This window comes from Myotis myotis, unplaced genomic scaffold (assembly GCF_014108235.1).
Source record: "Myotis myotis isolate mMyoMyo1 unplaced genomic scaffold, mMyoMyo1.p scaffold_m19_p_3, whole genome shotgun sequence".
In the NCBI taxonomy this organism is placed as follows: domain Eukaryota; kingdom Metazoa; phylum Chordata; class Mammalia; order Chiroptera; family Vespertilionidae; genus Myotis; species Myotis myotis.
The window spans coordinates 99,416,013-99,439,956 of record NW_023416335.1 but is presented as its reverse complement, the minus strand read 5'-3'; the positions used below and the strand labels follow the sequence as shown (position 1 = coordinate 99,439,956).

General features: G+C 35.9%; 1 protein-coding gene across 4 annotated transcripts in view; it reads left to right on the top strand.

Moving 5' to 3' along the window:
• Positions 1–23,944, top strand: part of DCLK1 (doublecortin like kinase 1) — a 553,061-nt gene that overhangs the window by 444,674 nt on the left and 84,443 nt on the right. For 2 of the 4 annotated variants that reach the window (XM_036299715.1, XM_036299717.1), the window contains exons 7-8: positions 14,499–14,583; positions 18,524–18,632. In XM_036299715.1, the coding sequence (XP_036155608.1) occupies positions 14,499–14,583; positions 18,524–18,632 (194 nt within the window). Of the gene's footprint in view, positions 1–14,498; positions 14,587–18,523; positions 18,633–23,944 lie in introns of all 4 variants that reach the window. The other 2 variants (XM_036299714.1, XM_036299716.1) reach the window with 1 other exon arrangement.

Genomic DNA, 23,944 nt, shown 5'->3' with positions numbered 1-23,944 from the left:
GAATTTCAAATATGGACCCAATATTGAGTATAAGAATATGTTAATGATGCCGCAATACAGAGTTATAATTTCTGTATCTGGGGTTTTCATTTTAATCACAGTAGACATGTAGATACAATTTTTCTGTATTTTTGGTCAAGCAGATTAAAATGACACTAAAACACATTTTTTTCTTAAAATTAAATTCTTTTTAAAATTTGGATTGATAATATTTAAAGGTACTTTTATAGCACAATAATAAAAATATACAGGTAGATTTTTTTTCCTTTCTAGTCAGTAGAGAAAGCTACTTGTCATTTTGTGGATTAATATAATTGAGAAAAAATACCCATATCAAGGATACATCTCATGAAGATTTTAACATTAAACATTAGACAATTTCCTTATTTTTCTTGAGCAAATTTAAACTTTTTAAATTATTTTTTATTTCAAACAGTTTAAAAATAGCTGAAGCTAAACACTACCATGAAGAACTATAAATTATATAATTCCTCTCACAACTATATATGTAATTTTTCAAATGTGTAAAGTCTGTAGCTAGGGAACTTTTTTTTTTACACACAGAACTAAAAAAAATAATTGTATCTAGACTTCTTCCAAAAAATCAATTTGAAAAGCTAAATTCTTTTAGATGGTACTGTATAAAGAAGGCCCCAAATATCTAAATCTCCATTCCAATAAATACTAAATCTTGGTAGTGTTTTGGAAATTTTCATATGCAAAACTCCTTTTGTGTTAAACCAAATAAGTCTATGATTATAACTCATTGTTAACATTAACCTATTCTGTTCTTCTGGTCTTCTCTTTAAAAATTATGGTCAGCTTTTCTTAAACATAAAATAATTATTTTACAATCTGAATGTCAAATTAATTTAATGTGTATGGTCTATTGTATTTAAGCCATATCCTACTGATCATCTAGTTTTGCTAACCACTAACAATTTAAGACTTGTGAAGCATGGTTTTCATACTATACAGGCTTGACATATCTCAGTAGGTGATAAATTAAAAATGTATGATGTCATTTGGAGGCTTTTACTGGCGTTTTCAAATTTTACTTGAAAATGGATTTTAAAACAAAATGTTTGATTCAAGATGGAGAGAAATTCAGTTGTCATATACTATTTAAAATGTTAGCAATTTAACTCCTTGATAAATTACTCAACTATTAAATTTTACCATCTGGCTTATAGTTACATATGTTACCATTTCACTTTCCAAGTGAATAAAATACTTCAACCAAAAGAAGATTAAAAAAAAGTCCAGGCAATCTAACAGCATTTGAAAACTTAGCCTTAATAATAATTAGTGCCTCATTATCCTGTCTGTTGGAGAGAAAGACACTTCTCTGGCAGGTTATTCGAGAACCGCAAACTGAACCATTCCATCTTGAAAGAGCAGTTCATAATAATACCTGTTCCAGACTTCATGTTTTAAAACTGTTTCCAATAGAAACGAACAAAGACTCCTGCTGAGATCAAAAGGCTGCTTTGTTTTATCTGAAATAGTAAACATCTGGGAAGTTGCCTATGCTGGTGTCTGTTCTAGTAATGTCTTTGTAAAATGCATTACTTAATGCCGTTGAGTCTTAATACATAAAAGATTGGTATGTATTTGACTGAACTGTCCAAAATGCAAAGAAAGCAGTGGAACAGTTAACTAAATCTGGTGGGATTAGATGGTCCAGAACAAAAATAAATTCCAATAATTTTAACTTCCCCACACTGTCAATCTTATGGAGAACTACTGCTCAGAGAGGTCCAATAAATGGTATTTATTCTGTATAAGTGGCAGATTTTGCCAACTGATATGAAGTCTATGATTTTCTTTAGACACAGAAAAAAAACAAAAAACACCCTGAACTTGTACTAATTGATGATATCATGGCCAACTTTCCATTCAAGCAGTTTAAAACGGAAATGCTATTCCATGGCATTTAATTTTTTCAACATATGTCTTTTATTAAAGGACTGTTCAGGGGCAACGTTTATCATTTACTTTTTGAAACTGAAGTCCCTCAGAGATTGAAACAGCACACCATTTATAGACTTTGAGATATCTTTCTATGCAGAGTGTACATTAGACTACAGCAGAAATAGATAAAAATATTCTTAACAATAAACCAGAAGTTTTCAGTTCATTAGTGGAACCAAACTGATGATTTACAGGCATTTAAGATTTATTTTCATATGGAATTATTTTTAAAAAATATAGACACTGAATTTTAAAATTATTCTACTAAGCAGGAAAGAACTCCAGCAGAAACATGCATTTTTGTCCTTATTGGTAAACCTTAAATGTGCTGAAGGCACTGTGCTCTAGTTAAAAGTTTGATAGTTTTAATTTGTACTCACTATTTTTCTTAAACATCATTGAAAATGATATAATAAATATTTCCCTGCTTTCATCATTTTAGAAATGCAAAACCCAATCATATATCAAGTGTGAAGTTCAGTGTGAATTCAAAGGACTGCTTTTGAAAGCCATGTGGTTAGTTTCTTCTTTGTCTTGCTTAATCAGTTAAGTGGAGGGAGGGGAGTGGTAAGCCACAATGTCTATACTGTCATAGGCTTCTAAAAAGTGTCAGGTCCACCCATCTGTACACATACCTGTATTTATATATTGGCTCTATTGGCTCATCTAAATATTAAAAAAATCAAATGAGATTTTCTAAAAATATTTTGAACCACCATTATGAACTGTATGTCCTCCCTATGTTACCCAGGAAGGGTATTTTTTGCATCCACTGTAGATCTATACATGATTGGGCTCTTTAAAAAAAACTTTAAACATGAAGTTTAAAAACCACATTTCTTAATATAAATGAGTGAAAATATAGAATAATATTATTGAAAAATAATTCCATATATTTTAGCCATTGGACTGTTAAATTTTTCATATCTATACATGTATGTGTGTGTTAATGTAAATGCACAGAGCTCAGTGTTTATGTGGATGTGCTTATATAAGTATTTGTGTATGTATATAGGCCATAAGTAGTATAGTATTTGTGACACAGCCTTCTAAGTTACTGGCTCTTGTGGAATTATATATAAAACCTTCATGTCATACATTGTTACATATGGCATATTAGGGCATGTTTAAGTTCAAAAGTAGTTTGCTAAATTTGTATGGCAAAACAGTTCTAAATAGTCAGATGTACTAATTTTTTTTAAAATTGAAATCCAGATACACACAAAAATAATTGAAATTTAGAAAAATCCAATTTGTGTTAAATGTTAAATATAAGCACACATTAATATTTATATGGTTATGTCTTGATATTCAATTATTAAAATGAATACTATCATAGACATTTCTCTAATGTGTACATATTGATGACATGTAATTATTGCCAATCAATATTCACTAAAAATAAAATATTGTTTTATAGATCTGTGAGTAGTTGAGTATTATATTGAAACAGAAATAGAAGAGAGTCCAAACTGTATTTAATTTGAAGTAAGTTTAATAACAAACTCAGATTACCTAGAAGGCAATTTTTTATGTTCTTTCAAAACACTAAACTGTTGACATATTTTCAGTAGTAACCTTACTATACTTACAAAAAAAAACCAACACCAACTTGCTATATGTGTGTATACTAGTATATCTATATAAATATATACACATGTAAAAATGTTAATTGAATGAATTTACTATTATATGCATACATTTACCTACTTATACATATTTGTACTAGCCTTACTAGCATTTCTAATTGTGCATGTCTGTGACAACTGTATTTGACTGAGATATCCCATAGAAGAATAGTGTGAAAATTAGAGATGTATTTAATTCAGTATACCAATTGCTTGATTCATTTGTTACACTGTCAGCTAAAAAAAAATTGTAATTTTGTTTGTATAATACATGTGGAAAAGATAGGAAACATGAAGCCCTAATTAAAATTTTTAAGGGTGCATGATAAAGAGTGTCCTTAAAATGTGGTTCATTTTAGTAAAGATGATGAATAAATTCCAAGATAGTATACATGATGCATGTAATATATGAGTGTTTATATTATATATGACCACAAAAAGTCTTTGAAGCCAGGGTAGTAGATATCTGAAATGTCATAGGCAAAGTACTATGGAAGTCACAATTTTTGTGATCTGTTTTTTGAGTTCATATTCATCAACAACAAGGAACTGAATTTATTTCTTCTAAGGAAATTTTACTTCAAAATACACCATGAATGTTGTAAATTTGGGTAGACTTTTTATAAAATGGTTGACATACTTTCTGCTTACAGTTTGACTTGTTTGGATATTTATTATCTTAAAAAGAACATTTGCTGTTAAAATGTTTTTAAAACTGAGGCCATCAGGAGAGTTTGATAGAGCTACGTAATGAAATGTTTCATTGAACTACCCAATTTTGAAAGTTTCATCACTTTGTGCTGTGGCTTCCTTGTGAAATGTTGTTCCTGTGTTTCACACTGGATCATGTTATTCCTCTCAAAGTTAAATTTGTGACATCACCTTAGAGTAACTATACAATAAACAGGAAAAAATACCTAATGTTGTTCAGTGAATTTCTTTCAGAAAATTTGATAAGTAGACATTGAAATTGAAATAATGGTGTGGGGGAATGGTTACAGTCATAATCAGATTTGCGATGTTCTTGTAATATAATTAGCATCAGCAAGTGATAATTGAGATATTGCAGAATGGCATCATATAACATCTGAAGTGTACAATACTGACAATAACAAAAAAAGAAGAAGACTATCTGATGAAGAATTTTATTTTAGTTGGTTAAATTTAAGTCATTAGTACACGTTCCTCTCTGAGTTGCCTTAAAGGTGAATTTGCCAGACATTGGCAACTGGTTGAAAAAGAGAAATTAACTACATTTTTGAAGTATATTAGCTGTCTGCTGGGCTTGAAAGTATTTATCCAAGGTCATCTAATTTGCAGGGGGAAAAATGTGCTTGTGTATGTATGTACATGTGCATATGCAAGTTATTTTAAAAGCACTGAATAAATAAATATATAAAATAAATAAATACATAAGAATATCAATGATAATAATAATAATAAAATATTGGATTACCCAACTTAAATTTAGAACAAAAGTCCATAATATGTGTCATTCATAATATGGTGTAAGGGAGAAAATAAAATTCTACTAATCTAGTTAGAAAAAATATTTTACATTAAAATGATTATAGAAGTTCAGAATTCTGGTTTTAAATCTAATATTTTTACCAGGGTCATTTTAACCTTAAAATTACAGTTTACTTTAATTGGTTCTCTTTATTATTTCCTTGATAACCTAAATGCAATCAATGCCCAAAGCAATAATGATACCACTGGAAGGAATGTTCACAAGTTTATAATTCCCAATTGTGTAATACAGTTTAAAATAAAAGGTAGCAGATGCCTGGAAGAGTAGTGTACTCCCTTCATCACAGGTTGGAAATCCCATTTAAGGAGGAAATTATGGAGGAAATAATTTTACTTACTGAGAGGAGATAAACTAGATTATTTCTTAGCTCCCTTCCAAACTATTATCAAATTAAGAGGAGACTTTGTTGTCCACCCCTACTACCACTACCATGACAGTCTCTTCAAGACAATTGGTTCAGATTTTGAATTTACAGATCTTGGCCTGATAATAGAAGTGAAGATTGACTTACTGAAACAACAAAGTTGCCGAAACCGGTTTGGCTCAGTGGATAGAGCATCGGCCTGCGGACTGAAAGGTCCCAGGTTCGATTCCAGTCAAGGGCATGTGCCTGGGTTGCGGGCTCCTGCGGCTGATCGATGTTTCTGGCTCTCTATCTCTCTCCCTTCCTCTCTGTAAAAAATCAATAAAAATTAAAAAAAAAGAAGAAACAACAAAGTTGTAACTAAATATATTTAGTTTTGAAATATTAGCTCCCAGGAATTCACTAAAACAGGTTTAATGCCAATATTCCCATTTTAATTTTAATTTTCTCTAAGTAACCTAATTTCATAAATAACAGTTCTCCAGTCTTTTAAAACTTTGAGGAAATCTTTATGATAACATTTTACATTTTTCAATATTTCTTCTTAATTTTATACATGATTGCCTATATCATAAACTTTATTTAGGCTAAACACACCATGAAGAATACAGACAAAGGAATTTGGAAAAAGGAGTTCCCTTTGTCCCTTGTTTCAAATAATGAAACCTATTAGTTATTGCAGATTGGTGTCATCAACTTATTGTTCTATACCAACTTGAAAAGTTAATATATGGTTTTTCTATATGCACATAGAATTCCATGGATTTTAAGCTTCTACATGAAGATTATAATTTTATTTTGTTATATGAGGTAATCTTTAGAGATTTTGTAGACCTTGAATCAAGAAAAAATCACCAAGACAATTGCTTGAATCTGTTAAACATTTTTTAGTTGTGTTTCTCTTATAAAGTTCATCCAGTTGATTTCAAAATTATTTTTTTACTAGTGGCCCGGTGCACGAAATTGATGTACTTTGGGCGGGGGGGGGGGGGCAGGGGCATTCCCCAGCCTGGTCTGTGCCCTCTCACAGTGTGGGAGCCCCGTGATCAATCCCCCCAAAGAGGTAGGCCCTTCCCACCCATCTAGGGCTCCTCGATGGATTGCCCTAAAGAGGTAGGCCGGAGCCGACGGGACCTGCCTCCACGCTGCACACACAGCATCAAGTCCCTGCCCACCCATGCGTGCGTTGCTGTGCACGCAGCCTCCTGGTGATGGATTGTTACTGCGTGAGGGCATCATGGAGTGAGGTCATCACGGTGTGAGGATGTGATGACCACATAGGTTTTTATTAGTATAGATAACTTTTTAAATTAATATTTACTAAGTAATAAATGTATACCAATGGTTTTCAACCAGTAAGCCACAAGAATTTTTAAAACAAGCAATACCTGGCTGCTTAGTCAGGGGCACTGCCCTCTTTTCCTTTAGATTGTCAAATAAAAAAAATGACAGCAGCCAACACAATAGCCATCCAATATGAATGAATCAAAATTGCACTTTTTTTTTCAGATTGGCAAAAAATATATATATTTTTGGTATGCCGTAGAATTTTAGTAGTTAGTTTATGTGTGGTATGAGATGAAAAAGGTTGAAAATCACTGTTGTATACCAAGACAAAATTCAAAGTGGAAATAATACAATTATCCAGGGAAAGCTAAAGCTATCTGGTGACATTTTTCTACATTGATTAGATCAATTGGATCAATTAGGTATTTTTGAAATCTTTATTCAGCATGGACCCAAGATGAGTGACACCATTCAAACAAATGGCAGGAGAATTACACAATTTTTATTTAGAATGAATTGCTTTTTACTACGTATTTATCAGCTACATCTTGGTAAAATGTGGTTAGAGTTATTATGTCAGTTTTCTCACTTCAAAAAGTGTGATATATTCTCCATCTGTTATATGATCTCAAGTTAAATAGCTACATTTAGGATGTGTTCTTACTTAGGGTAGTGCTTTCATGAAGGTGTGCCATAAAAGCATCCAGGTGCCAGCAGCCTGTCCATCTGGTTCCCATTAGATATGCTTGGAGGTGATGACATTTTAAATGTCACAGTATCTCATAGAGCAGCTAATTGCATTGAATTCTAAAGTAACTGTATGTTTTGTACTGTATATCCAAATGTGTTGGAATTAACAAGCTGATTGAAGCAAACAAAATCGTATCATCATGTATACTATAAAATCCTTTGTCTGCTCAGAAAAATCAAGCATGGAAATTAATTTCATTTATAAGCATGCAAAAATAAAAGCTGACTTTTTAGTTTCTGTTGGTCATAAATAAAGGTTGATTAATTTCACTGGGTAAATTCTAAAGAACAAGAGGGTAAACATCTTTCCTTTGCTGGTTTTTAAAATCCTTCAATTAGATTTATGAACAATAATCAAAATGTTCCAATACTAAGTTAGTATATTTAAGAATCAATCACAAGAATACACAGAGCCATGCTCATTAAAAATTACTTCAAATGGGAGAGAGAGCAAAAATGCTAGGTTACAAAAATCAGAATCCAAAAATGAATAGGCTGTAAAGATTAGGAATGTAATATAGATGACATTTAACATGAATAAATGAGAAGTCTTAGACTTGATTCGAAACACCAAATACAGGACAGGGAGACCTGACACAACTGTGAGCTCATTGTAAGGCTAGCAAATTATGCGAAATAAGCCAGTCAATGAAAGAAAAATACCACATGATCTCACTCACTTATGGATTATAGAGACCATTATAAACTGATGAACAAAAATAGATACAGAGGCAGAGCAGCCTTGAACAGACTGTCAAACTACAGCAGGAAGGCCGGGGAGGATTGGGGGGCAGGAGGGGGAGAGTAAGAGATCAACCGAAGGACTTGTATGAATGCATTAGGCATAACCAATGGACATAAGACACTGGGGGGTAGGGGAGGCCAGGGGAATGTCAAGGGGGGGGGGCATATGTAATATGGTTTGTAATATTTTAAGCAATAAAACAAAATTTAAAGAAAAGTCAATATGACTTTAAAGTATATTAATATTATACTCACCAAGAAGAAAGCTGTATCTTTCTCTGCTCTGTGATGTCAGGTTATACCTAGAATTTATTTTGACCACCCGCTTTAACAAGATATATTGACAACTGGAGTGTGTCCACAGGAGGGAGAAGGGATCACAGAGTCCTGTCACATGATGAACAACAAAAATCCCTGGGAATATTCAAATTGAAAAAGAGAAGACAAGAAGGGGCCAGTAGCCTTTTCCAAATACCTGAAATGCTGTCATAGAGAAATGGATTAAGACTGTACTGGGTGGCTTCAGAGGTGAGAGCTAAGACCAATAAATTAAAAATGTAGAGGAACATCATTTCAACATAACCTAAGGAAGAACTTTCTTTGTCTCATATTAACCATTAAGGGGCTGCCTCAGGAAGTAATGTGTTCAATGCTGGTGGTTTCTAGACAGAAGCCATTTGACTATATAGTTAGAATTTTTGTAGTGGAAATTTGGTTTCTGGGTGAAAGTAGGATGGGAATAAGTAATGTTTAAGATTCATTCCAATCCCTGTAATTCTTTGAATCCATGAATGGTCATGGTCTTTAAAAAGTATATAATGTTAACTACCTTATTCATTTGGGGAAAAGAAAAAAATAACATCATTAGAAATCTAATATATTTATTTTACTCTATTTGTGCATAATAAGTAAAGTGAGGACTTTCAATTTTCAGAGTACACTATTTATAATTAAATACATTTTTTTCGCTTAAAACTGTCATTCATCTGTCAACATTAGACAGCATGAAATGTAAAATGACTTGGGGTACATTTTCAAAAACACAAACCTAAAGTTCAAAATAAGCAGTTTTAGTGACTTTGAATATTTTTTTCATGTGTCTCTTGGCCATCTGTATGTCCTCTTTGGATTTTTGTCTATTTAGGTCCTCTGCCCATTATTTAATTGGATTGTTTATCTTCCTTTTGGTAAGTTGTGTGAATTCTTTATATATTTTGGAATTTAACCCCTTATTAGCTGTATCATTGGCTAATATAGGGAGCTCCCTTTTCATTTTGTTGATGGTTTCTTTGCTGTTCAGAAGCTTTTTATTTAGAAATAGTCCCATTTGTTTAATTTTTCCTTTCTTTCCCTGCCCCTAGGAGATCTATCAGCAAACATATTGCTGTCTGAGATTTTGCTGCCTATGATTTCTTCTAGGATTTTTATGGTTTCATGACTTTCATTTAAATTTTTCATCCATTTTGAGGGTTTTTTTAAAAAAATCTTTATTGTTGAAAGTATTACATAGGTCCTCCCTTTTCCCCCATTAAGTTCTTCCAGCCAGCTCCCATCCACACCCCCAAGCCCTCACAACTGCATTGTCTGTGTCCACAGGTTATACATTTATGCATACAAGTTCATTGATTGATCTCTTTCCACCCACCCTCCCCCGCCTTCCCTCTGAGGTTCAACAGTCTGTTCATGCTTCTATGTCTCTGGGTCTATTTTTGACCATCAGTTTACTTGGTTCATTAGATTCCACATATGAATGAGATCATGTGATACTTATCTTTTTCTGACTGGCTTATTTGGCTCAGCATAATGCTCTCTAGGTCCATCCATGTTGTTGCAAATGGCAAGAGTTCTTTTGTTTTTATTGCCACGTACTATTCCATTGTGTAAATGTACCAGTTTTTTATACACTCATCTGCTGATGGGCACGTAGGCTATTCCCAAATCTTAGTTATTGTAAATTACAGTGCTATGAACATAGGGGTGCATATATTCTTTCTGATGAGTGTTTCGGGGTTCTTAGCATATATTACTAGAAGTGGGATCACTGGGTCAAATGGGAGTTGAATTTTTAATTTTTTGAGGAAACTCCATACTGTTTTCCACAGTGGCTGCACCAGTCTGCATTCCTACCAGCAGTGTACTAGAGTTCCCTTTTCTCCACAACCTCACCAACACTTGTCTTTTGTTGATTTGTTGATGATAGCCATTCTGATAAGTGTGAGGTAATATCTCATGGTCATTTTGATCTGCATGTCTTGGATGATTAGTGACTGAACATTTTTTCATTATGTCTCTTGGCTTTCTGTATGTTCACTTTGGAAAAGTTTCTATTTAGGTCATTTGCCCATATTCTAATTGGATTGTTTGTCTTCCTTTTATTAAGTTGTATGAGTTCCCTATATATTTTGGAAATTAACCCCTTATTGGATGTATCATTAGAAAATATGTTCTCCCATGTAGTGGGCTCTCTTGTTATTTTGTTGATGGCTTCTTTTGCAGTGCAGAAGCTTTTTATTTTAATGTAGTCCCATTTATTTATTTTCTCCTTAGTTGCCATCATTCTAGGGGATGTATTGGTAAACATATTGCTACGAGAGATGTCTGAGCTTTTGGTGCCTATAGTTTCTTCTAAGATTTTTATGGTTTCTCATCTTACATTGAAGTCTTTTATCCATTTTGAGTTTATTCTTTTGTATGGTATAAGTTGGTGGTCTAGTTTCATTTTTTTGCATGTACCTGTCCAATTTTCCCAACACCACTTATTAAAGAGACTGACTCCACTCCAATATATGCTCTTGCCTGTTTTGTCAAATATTAATTGAGCATAGTGGCTTGGGTGGATTTCTGGGTTCTCTATTCTGTTCCATTGACCTATATGCCTGTTCTTGTGACTGTTTTGAGCATAGCGGCTTTGCAGTATAACTTGATATCTGGTATTGTGATTCCTTCAATTTGTTCTTCTTTCACAAGATTGCTGCAGCTGTTCAGGGTCTCTTTTGGTTTTATATAAATTTTTGGAGTGTTTGTTCTAGGTCTGTGAAAAATGCCGTTGGTATTTTAATAGGGATTGCATTGAATCTGTAGATTGCTTTGGGTAGTATGGACATTTTAATGATGTTGATTCTACCAATCCATGGACATGATATATTCTTCCACTTGTTTATATCTTCCTCTATCTCTTTTATCAAGGTCCTGTAATTTTCAGAGTACAGGTCTTTTATCTCTTTGGTTAAGTTTATTGCTAAGTATCTTAATTTTTTGTTGCAATGGTAAATGGGATTGCTTTTCATTTTAGTTTCTCTTTCTGAGAGTTCACTATTGGTGCATAAAAATGCTATGGATTTTTGAGTGTTAATTTTGTATCCTGCTATGTTTCTGAATTTATTTATTAAATCTAGTAGTTTTGATGTAGTCTTTAGAGTTTTCTTTGTACAATATCATGTCATCTGTGAATAAAGAGACTTTTACTTCTTCTTTTCCATTTTGGGTGCCTTTTATTTTTCTTCTTGTCTGATTGCTATGGCCAAGACTTCTAGTTCTGTGTTGAGAAAGAGTGGTGAAAGTGGTCATCCCTGTATTACTCTTGTTCTTAAGGGAAATAGTTTTAGTTTTTGTCCATTGAGTATGATGTGGTAGATTTGTCATGCATGGCCTTTATTATGTTGAGGTATGATCTCTCTATTCCCACTTTGCTGAGAATTTTTATCAAAAAAGGTTGTTGGATTTTGTCGAATGCTTTTTCTGTATCAATTGTTATGATCATGTGATTTTTGTCTTGCAATCTGTTTATGTGCTGTATCACATTTATTTATTTGTGAATATTGTACCAGCCTTGCATCCCCAGAATAAATCCCAGTTGGTCATGCATGATGTACGATCTTTTTAATGTATTGCTAGATCAAATTTGCTAAAATTTTGTTGAGGATTTTAGCATCTATGCTCATCAGGGATATTGGCCTGTTATTTGTCATATCTTTATCTGGTTTTGGAATTAGGTAATTCTGGGCTCATAAAAAGAGAATGGAAGTGTTCTTTCCTCTTGAATTTTTTGAAATAGTTTGAGGAGAATAGGTGTTGGTGCTTCTTTGAATATTTGGTAGAACTCCCCTGTGAACTGAGTACATAAATTAAGGGACATCTTTGGTAGGAAACACACTACTAGCCTATTAATTCTGGTGCTTGATGAAAGAATGTGTCTTTGTATTCTAAAATTTAAAACACAATATGACAAGACAGCACCTGCCACCCCAAATTACAATGTGTCTCCATTAATAAACACCATTTGTGATGCTGCTGGAAGAAATTCAAGAAATATGAAAGCCCAGAAGAAGAAGAGGTTTACATTTTAGAAATGATCCTACAGCTTTTCTGCTCAGAAGACCATTATGTCTTCAGCAAAGGCAATGACACAGAGGATAAATGATCTCACTTTTGTGGAAAACACACATCTTCCCTTCAAATGTGGTAATTTTAATGTTTATTTTTTCTAGACAACTACATAATAAATCTGTCTTGTTTCCATCTCATATTCCAGTATTATAAATATGACGTTTTCACAAATAGACATTCATAAAAGTCAGCAAAGCATTGCTTAGAAATTCATGCATTTACAATACCTGCGACTGTTTGTGACTACATAGTGTCGCACCAAGAAAAACTCTGTTTCAAAGTTAAAATCTGAATCCCTTTTTATAGCCTGACACAGTACAAATGTATGCTGCTGGTCACAAAGGGAGGCTAGATGAGAAATGATGGAAAAATATCTCAGGTAACCAGGCTGATTAAGAGGGAATTCTAATGATATTAGAAAATAAAGGGCACACCACACAAACTATGTGACATTCAAAGGTTTACTAGAGTAACTATAAAACTTCTTGAATGTCCTATAAGGAAGCAGGAGCATTTACTGCTGTGAATTTAGCTTTTTTAAAAAGTGTAACTTTTATCCCAATTGTACTCATCCAATGGAACTTGTTCATCTTAGGTGCATCCTGGATATGTTCATGGCAGTTGACTCAAATGGCCCTTCGGGGATTTAAGTAGCATTTCCCCAATTACATTAATCTTTGGTGAAAATGAAAATATTTGCATTTTCTATGCAAGATACTGTAGTTCTTGGTGAAATTATATAAAACTTCTCTTCCTTCCTACCTTGTTAAGACTGGTTTGAATGGGGGGAGGTTGAAGGGAGACAGGTAAGCAGAAGAAAACTAGGTCAACTTTGCTTCTCACCACATCTTCATTATTAATTCAACTACAGATGCTCTTTCCCTCCTCTCTGTTCCACAGACAGCCAGCACCATGAGCCAATGCCACCCCCTCACGGCCTCCTGCTCCCATCAGGCCAACCAAGTGAATAAACCCAGGGAAACAGAAGGAAGGTCTTTTAGGACAAGCTGCATTCACTATCTAGAAGTAGCATTGAAATGTGCAAATTGTTTTCTCAAGGAATAGATGCAGAGAGGAAACCTTCATTGTTAAAATTCTGCCCCATTGCTGATCATAGTATTAAATATGGTATTGTTGCATCCTTTAAGCTTTCTACTGTAGTTGTTACCCTGTCTGCTCTCATGGATCTTGGGTCAAAATACACCAAAAATACAATAAATCACCAGGCATAGCTGTTTATTCCTGTCTATGCCTCATACTTATTGTGTAACATTTAACATATTGATAACCTGCTAAGTACTTGTGTCTTCATCTCAAAGTGCAATTAACAAGTCCACCCTTTTACCTTTCTCCAAGGATGTGGTAAGGCTGAATACTTTTTCTAAGCTATTTCATAAAACAAATTGAAGAGAAAAAATTTCTGAGATAAGAGTAAGAAAATACTCAATGAAATCAGAATGGTGATGTATTTGAGGCTTGTATGCAGATAGACTGTGGAAAAGTAAGGTGAAATGCCTCAAATTTGCCAAATTGAAACAGTAAGTTAAAGAATGTTAATTCTTAATAAAAGGAATAAAAAGCCATGAAACATCCAATTTGATGATGATTAGCCTAACAGAGTCTATTATTGGTTAACAGGGAAGGGAGGAGATGTAGTCCTAGTTGAATAGTCTGAAGTCCTCTCTTTCTGAATGTTCAGACTGAGTCCTCTGTAGGAGTGAGTGCAGCTACTTCCAGGGACTCTGGGCTGGGTGCAGCCCCTGGGGACCGGGCACAGCCCTTGGGCACTCTGCACTCTGACTGCAGCTTTCCTTCTGTGTCTGTTCCCTGGCAGAGCTCTCAGCATGGCGGTTCCTCTACTTCACTTGCGTCGACCAAAGTATGCAGCTCGATGGATGAGAATGATGGATCCGGAGAAGGTGGTGAGCTTGGGACTTGGTGTCTGAGGAAAAGGCTCAGCTTGGACAGGGGGCAGAGGATAGGTTGGCTAAATTTACTCCAGAAACTGTAACTTCTCAAGCAGAATAAAATGGGCAAGCCTGAAGCAGCTCCTAAGGGTCAATAGCAAGGGGATAGAATTGAGTATGACTCCCACTTGGGATCATATCTACTCTGTGGGAACAGGAAGAGGAAATCAACCTAATTTGGAATGTTTCATGTCCTCTGAGTCTGTAAGTATCCTAAGAAGGCCAGCTTTGGAAATAAATGGGGGTAATTTCTGCTTTTGTTTTTCTGAATTCTTTTCAATTTTAATATACTCTATCTTTGTTAAAAATTAATATTTATTGTTGAAAGTATTACAGATATCCCCTTTTAGATCCCATTGACCCCCTTAACCCACCACTCTCCCCCCAACCAGGTCTACTATACTATTGTCTATGTCCATGGGCTATGCATATATGCATAATAAGTTATTTGGTTAACCTCTTTCCACCCTTAACCCTGGCCCCTCTTCTCTTTGAGATTCATCAGTCTGTTCCATGTTTCCATGCCTCTGGATCTATTTTGTTTGTCAGGTCATGGTGTTCATTAGATTCCACAGCCCCTGGGGACTAGGCACTCTGCACTCACTTATCATATAAGTGAGATTGGATGATACTTGCCTTCCTTTGACTGGCTTATTTCACTTAACATAATATTCTTCAGGTCCCTCCATTTTGTCTCAAAGGGTAAGAGATCCTTCTTTTTTTACAGTATACTCTCTTGATTGACTGTTATAGCCCTGCTTACAAAAAGAATTAATTGATGATAATTGCAAAAATACTCTTCGTGCCTTGACCTAATTCACTTTAGAATTTTTCTGTGATGTGGTCAAGTGACCTGGATCCAGAACTGACCTTTTCACTAATTCACTGGATTGTTTTAGGTAAGCTTTTTTAACTCTCCATATCTTAGTTCCTCCTCTGTAAAATGAAGATTATAATACACTCCTTCCTAGGGTTAACAGGCTCAAATCAATTATGGGAAGGTATTCAGAAAAGTATGAAACTGATATGATCAAATTACTGTTAAAGAATAAACCCCCTTTATTTGTTTATTTGTATTTTTATTTATTTGTTACATGTATATATTTTTTATTATTTTTTTTACTGGGAATATATTCTAAGAATCCTGAAATGCCAATCAGAAAGAATATATGCACTCTTTTTTTTAAGATGTATTTTATTGATTTTTTACAGAGAGGAAGGGAGAGAGGAAGAGAGTTAGAAACATCGATGAGAGAGAAAGATCGATCAGCTGCCTCCTGCACATCTCCTACTGGGGATGTGTCCGCAACCAAAGTACATGCCCTTTACCGAAATCAAACCTGGGATCCTTCAGTCCGCAGGCCAATGCTCCATCCACTGAGCCAAACCTGTTTCAGCAGTAAGAATATATGCACTCTTATGTTCATAACAATAGTGTTTACAATATCTAAGATCTGGAAACAGCCCAAGTGCCCATCATGAGTGGATTAAAAAAGCTGTTGTACATTTACACAATGGAATACTATGCAACTGTAAAAGAGAAGGATCTATTACTCTTTGAGGCAGCATGGAGGGACCTGGAGAGTATTATGCTAAGTGAAATAACCTGGTAAGAGAAAGACAAGTATCACATAATCTCACTTATATGTGAAATCTAATGAACAAAATAAACTGATGAATAAAATAGAACCAGAGGCATTGAAACATGGAACAGACTGACAAATCTCAGGGGGAAGGAAATTAGGGGGAGGGAGAGCAGGAAGAAATTAACCAAAGAACTTATATACATATAAGCATTGTCCATGGACACAGATAATAGGGTAGTGAAGGTCTGTGGTGGGACAGGAGCCAGGTGGAGGGAAGCTAAAGGAGGAAAATAAGGGATATCTCTAATATTATAAACAATAAAAATAAACTTAAAAATAAAATAAAATTCATGAACTCTTATTTGTTTTAAATTATATTACTTAATTTTCCCAAAAGAGTAACTTTGGGCAGTAGCGGGTGGGGGCATTTTAATTATATTAAGTGAGATAGCAGGTTTACACAAGAATTATTTCTCAACTACCATGAATATCAGACTTTTTTCCCCAGAAGTATGAAATTTAGCCATTCAGAAGTCTCTTTTGTTCCAATGTGTTATATTTACTTAAAGGTCCTTGCCTAAGCCTTTGGCGAAGTCTTCTTAGCCAAAAGACTAACAGATACATTTTACCAATAGTCAGGGGGAAAATATTCTAAACTTTGTGCTCCAGATAGGTGCCTAAGTGATGCTCCCACTAAGGGAAGGACAGAAGTACCTTGGATTCCCCATCCAACAACCAAGGATATTTACTTTTATTACTCGTGTAGTAAAGAGCCTTAAAACCATGTCATCTGAGGGATGTTTTGTAAATTAAGATACTTTGTAGTGGATTTGAAACTTCTCCAACCATCTCCTCTAATTCCTATGGAGTAGATTAAAAACAAAACAAAGCAAAGCAAAACAAAAACAAACAAACAAACAAACAAACACCAACACCCAGGCTGAGTCTTTTAAACAAAGACAAAATTGTTGACTTCTTTGTGGGTGATATGATAGGTGTGAGGGGTTTAACTGGCTCTGGCTTTCACTTTATTCTAGAAGCCACTGTGATAGCTTCTAGTGGATTGAGTAAAATGTCACTTATAAAGAGGTGAAGAGACTGCAGAAATAAATGTGTAGGATAGAAGTAGTAGAAGCACATGTCCTCCATTTGTACAACATTCTCCAGAAATTCCATCTACCCTAGAATCCAGGGTAGTGCAGATTGAGTTTACCACAAAACCAGAATCAAGGTCTAATAATTTTGAGTTTCCATTTGTTGTTCCCTAACATTACAGATTAAGTGAGAACATAAAACTCAAGAAAGCCCATTTACCACCTAATGTTTTAATTTTATTTTAAGAAGAAATGTTTAGCCTCAGTTTAAATAGGAGCACATTTAGAAAGCACACTAGGCTTCCATCACATTTTGTATTCAGGTTGCCTGAGGGGAGCTTGGATTTATAACTTTAAAGCATGTAAATTTTAGAGCCCAATTATAAAAGACTTTTTACACCCCTAAGATATTAAAGGTTATCCAGCATATTTATGTGACCTAAGTGTGGCTTATTTAGTTTTATGGCCTTAGATATTTAAAGCATTATTAGGCATTTGTAAAATATTTCAAAATACATTTTAAGAGGGAAAATGTGTTGTGTTAGTGCCACTAACATAATTGAAACTACAAAACTTTTCTGTTCACAGATGTAATAGGTATTGCGATTTTAATTCAACATCTGCTATGCAGGTTGCTGGTGAGAACTATGTCTAAAATCTGCTCACTGATATGGTGGAGGGGTGGCAATCAGGGCTGAGTTCATATGGAATTTTACGGAGATCTCCACTTCAGGATGTAGTAATAATAAGTGTGCACATAGAAGGCATTTTCATGTACAATGTCAGGCAGCCCAGAGTCCCTTATGAACCAACTGCATTTTCCTCTTCAGCCATACTTAGAAAGGTAATTTCTCTGCACACAGTGGGTATGCAGTCAATGCTATTGATCAAATTGACATAAAATAAAAAGAGTAAAATTTCCTCTTCAGGAGCCCAACTGCAGCAGAAAGCATAAGTTGCTCTTACATATGTGAGAGTGGACCTCATACATTTATGTTTCCTTTTTGTTTACCTTTTGTAAACTTAGTTTGTAAACTTAGTAAAGCTGTTGACTATACAATGTCAGCAGAGGGGGCTGCCCTCACAGTCCAAAAAATGACCTATTGATTCTGAATCAGTTTCAGTCTATTAGATGATACTTCTAAATGTCTCCTTTGTGCAACATCTGTGTTCTCTTTTCTACCAATAAAAACATACTAATGATTCTTTCAGAAATGTCGGAGGAAGGCTTCCAGATTCCAGCCACAATAACGGAACGATATAAAGTTGGAAGGACAATAGGAGATGGAAACTTTGCTGTTGTCAAGGAATGTGTAGAAAGGTGAGGAAGAGATCATTTGCATCCAACTTTAAAGGAAACATTTGGCCTTGTGTTTTCCAAAATTGTGCCTTTATTTGCAGTCTGTAGCACATATGGACTTGGTTAATGCTTCAACTTCAGATGTAAAAAAAAAAAAATTAAAGAAAGAAAGCCCATCTAACAACAGATTTGAGAAGTGTAGTGATTCCTGGAGATAATCTATAAATTAAGGACTTTTATTTTTCTTTTTAATATACTCAGCAAAACTTTGCCAGGTTTTTCAGGTAAGTCCTGAAAATATATTAAATATATATACATATTGAATAGTTTTTCTACACTTTTTTAAATCCTCACCTGAGGATATGCCTTATTGACTTTTTAGAGAGATAGGAAGGGAGAAAATTCAAGAGAGAGAAAGAAACATCAACGTGAGAGAGAAATATCCATCAGTTGCCTCCTGTACATACCCCTAAAGGAAATCAAACCCACAACCTTTTGGTATATGGGATGACACTCCAACCAACTGAGCCACCTGGCCAGGGTTACACTTTTTTTTTGAAACATTTTATAGAGGTCAGTTGTTCTTCTAAGTATATTGTAGAATCATAAAATTAAATATAATAACCTTGTAAAGCTTTAAAATATATATGTACTGATCCCAGCAAAATGGTATTTAGTGAATTAAAATGTTTTATAGCAAATGAGCCAGGTACTCTTGTGAGCAAAGGGAAAAGTTTAGGGTGAAAGATTTATTTGTGGGATCTCAATACCTAATCAAGGACAGTAGTTGGTGGCTACTAGATGGGGAAGTGACAACTAATAAAGCTATAGCCCAATCAAGGTGGCCTCAAACTCTAAGCTCAGCATGAGATTGGAATTTGTTGCTTACTTGAAGCCAGCAGCTTCTTTTCAGAGCTGGGTGAGTTGAGTGTTGAAATGTCAGGGGGAATTGCCTTATTCCTAGAGACAGCAAGTCCTCTGGCTTCCTTGGGGCTCACCTGGGTGTGCAGGCTTCCCCTGTTATTCATCTCTCCCCCTCCCCCCTCCCCCCCCCTTGGGGCTGGACACCCAACTAGTTCTTCAGCACTGTGTGAGAACAATGCTCGTTCATGCTACACTCCCTTTCAGAGAGAAGGCCTTGGACTAGAAGCTTTAGCCTATAAGAGCCAGAACTTGGTCTTCTTCCATGGGCTCTGACTTAGAAGCTCATTAAAGCTGAAAGTCTCCGCAGGGCCTCATACACCAGGAGCATCCTTAATTTGAGTAATAGCCACTGATTTTATCTGTGAAACCTTTGCTATTCTTTGGAAAATGCTTCTTTGACTAAGGCAGTGGTGCCCTCATGAAGCTACCCTCCAACAGTGGATCTTAAACTTTGTTCCACTCTACACACCAACTGGGCCAAGATTTTTCCAACAGTTACAGCACACACTAGAGCAGCCACTCTTTGCGAGGGAGGACATGAATAATAATTAGTAGCTTAGAAAATCCCTGAGTTGCTACTGCAAGGTCACTTTTTCTCCTTTTTTTTCTCTTATTCCCCCATCCTCAACATAAAGCCATTGTTGGGTTTCTGCCAAATATAGAAAATGTCCCATTACTTTCCTGGGCCCCACACATTAAAAAATACCAGGAGTAACCACTGTTTATTGAACAAAAACCATGTACAAGGCCCTTAACTTATGATATTTCATTTAATTATCATAATTTCACAGTATCAGTATTGTTTCTATTTTATACAAAGAAAGCCTGGAGAAGTTATATGCCCAAGATCACTTATCTAGTAAGTACTTAGCAAGGCATAAATCTGAACCCAGCTCTGAAACCCCTACTTTTGACCACTCTACTCCACTGCTTCCATCCAGGGGGCTCCCACAAGAATATGGTTTAGCTGAGCCAAAGTCATACATACTACATTTGTCCTATGCAAAAAGGACAGAAATCAAATCTGGTGAGCCATTCGTAAGGTAATGGGTGGATGTGCGTGTGCTTAATAATTTAATGTATACTTTTACTAATTATAAAATTCTTATTTCCATTGTAGCAGAAAATCCCATTGTTAGCAGATTGCCATACCCTTCAACTATGGAGTGTCTGGTTATTTGCCAGGGTTCATCATTTGTTGTGGCCATGTGTTTTTTGTCCTAGCTGGTACATGGATCAGGATGGCATCTTAGTTTAACAGTACTGGTCTTCCCACAGTAGAAATTTCTCATTTTTCCATCTAGAATTCATTTATTTCTTTTTAGTTTGAATTATTTATTTTGCATAAGTTCACATCTTGGGTCTCATTGTGTGAACCTTCAAAGTCTAAACACCAGATTACCCAAAAAAGTGTTAGTATTCCTCTCCAGTGAATGAGGACATGTTGCATGTGCCCTCTCTCCCCAGATGTACCATGAAACATTTTTAAAAATACTTCCCAGAGGTCTAAGAAAATAAAAGCAAGCTAAGGCGCAGATTGCTTGCGGGTACATTCTGCCATATTGTATTAACAAGAACCAGTACGTCTCTCTTCTGTTAAAAATATGTGGTCACAGGGAAGATTTTCCTACAACAATGGATGCAATAACAGTGCCACACTGTCCTTTATTTCCACAATCCCATGCCAGCATGTCTTTTGATAGTGCCTGCCAGGTCCACCTAGGTTTCTGCCTATTCTCCAGTAGCAGTTTCTCCAAGTGGCCGCAGGACATGCTAAAAGAGTTGATAGATTGAGAGGTGCTTTATTCTGAAGCTGTTTTCTGAAACATTTTGAAGCCCCAGAGAAAAGTAAAAGAGCTGAAAAGCACTACAAGAGGTCAGAGCATAGGTAGAGGGCTCACAATGAGGTGTCCTCACCTCTGGCTCTCCTGGCCCTGTGTGGACTAATTACCACACAAGTGATGCAGTCATGAGCAGTGATGGTGTCTCAGGTGGTTCTTGGGCCTCTTCCTCACCTGCACTGCATGGATTTTAGTAATGTAGGCCTCAGAACTCTATTAAAATTCTAGCTGCTCATGATTCCTTCTCTTTCCTCTTCACCTATAAGCCTGAAGAACTGCACAACAAAACTATTGGCTTTAGAATGAATGTGGCAGGCTCAAACCCACCCAAAAGAACTGAGACTGGAGTTTCACCAAAATGGGTTGCATCCACCTCAAAAATCTTCAGAATGCTCAAGAACTCAAGAACTATATACCTATAATTTGAAGGCATTTCCTGATGAAGTGGGATGGATTGGGAAAATGAGTCAGGGTGAAGAAGCTTATAGTGTTCTTCTTTCTTTCCTGAGGATGCTCTGGCACCCATGTTCACATTCAAAATAAAACTCCACTGTGGAGATTTTAGATCCGGGATGCCTCAGTTCTCTGATCTTGACAGCAACCCCCCACCCCCCACCCCCACACACACACTTATTAAGGAGACTGAGATGTAGCTTTATTATGTTTACCTGATAAACAAAGTGTGATGTTTACTAACCCTCTTTGCTAATGGGTCTTCCTGTCATTGTCCTCACTGCCACCATCCTCTGGAGTTTCCACAACTTGATTAACATATCTGGAGCTATTAATTCAGGCCTGTGCTGGGCAATTCTAGGCTCCAAAGAGAGACAAGACAGCCCCTCTCCAGGAGAACCTGCCCAAAAAACAAAAACTTACTATGCAATTCAATAAATGCTGGGGTAGAAAAATGATTAAGAAGCTATTATTAGTTTTCCACATATTTTTAAAAACTTTCAAAACACAGCAAACAACAACAAAAAACACATTAGAACAGAGCAGACCCATCCTTATCAGCCCATTCTCCTTTCTTAAGCATTCTTCTGCCCTCTGGGTGAGGAAGGGAGCTGGGAGTAGACTGGTTGGAGTTGAGAATCACTAAGTTAAACAAGACAGCTTTCTCCAAGCCATTTTTTAGCACAAACATTAAAAATTAGATTTAGTTCAAGTTGGCAAAATTTCATTCCAGTAGTTCAGGCTCTAACCTTGGGTCAAACTAAATAGGAAGGGGACCTTTAAATTGAGTTTCCGCAGACCCGGAGGAAAACAAAGTCTGTGCTGAGGCAGGTGCTGCTTTTGCTGTGGCATTCAAGGGTTCTATAATTCCAGAAAAGGTCAAGCATATAATTTCAGGAACAAGCAAGAAAATGGCCTGCATTTTCATCAGAAATGCGGGTATTTAGTATTTTCAGTATACCAAACTATAGACTCCCTGGGGACAAGCACCAGGTCTCACTCATCTCTGTAGCCACCAAAGCATCATGCTTATAATTGCTTGCTGAATAATTACATAGGGACATCCTCAGAGTTTAGTACAGGGGTCCTCAAACTTTTTAAACAGGGGGCCAATTCACTGTCCCTCAGACCATTGGAGAACCGGACTATAGTTTAAAAAAAACAACTATGAACAAATTCCTATGCACACTGCACATATCTTATTTTGAAGTAAAAAAACAAAACGGGAACAAATACAATATTTGTATTTGCATGTGGCCCACAGGCCATAGTTTGAGGACCCCTGGTTTAGTATATGTGGGAAGGCAGATACTTTATTTAAAGTTTTATGTCTTTACAAGTGTTTTCACTTACCAACTTAAAGCAAGCAGTTAAATTTTTATGGTATACATTTAGTCCTAACACCTTTTTTAGACTCATTTTCCAGTCTCAGGTACTCTCCTCTAAACATGTACTTTCAGTAATAAGGATTTTACTATGACTTTATAGTTCTTCCCTCAAGGAATCAAGAGAAAAATTTGAAGCTCATTGTCTGATATAAAATACTAGAAGCCCAGTGCATGAGATTTGTGCACTCGCAGGGTCCTTCAGCACGGCCTGCGGCCTCTCGGAGTCCAGGAGCCCTCAAGGGATGTCCAACTGAAGTTGGCAGTTGGACATCCTTAGTGCTGCCACCGAGGAGTTGGGAGGGGCTCCTGCTACTGCTGCTGCGCTTGCCAGCCATGAGCCTGGCTTCTGGCTGAGCAGTGCTCCCCCTGAGGGAGCGCACTAACCACTAGGGGGCAGCTCCTGTATTGAGCGTCTGCCCCCTGGTGGTCAGTGGGCATCATAGCGACCGGTCGTTCTGCTGTTCAGTTGATTTGCGTATTAGACTTTTATTATATAGGATGGGTAAATCTAATTGAGTGTTTAATCCTATTATGTGAGATTCTGTGTAGTGAACCCATAAGGTCCTTTTTCCTATTTAACCCTGGGACCACTATATCCTAGGCTTGTATGCATTTCCCACACAGCTGTAGGCTCAGACATAACTGGAGTGCTTGGAGTCCTGGGAGGGAATACTCCAGCTTCCTCCCTGGGGGATCCTGCTCTTTGCATTTCTGGCGATAGAAGAGA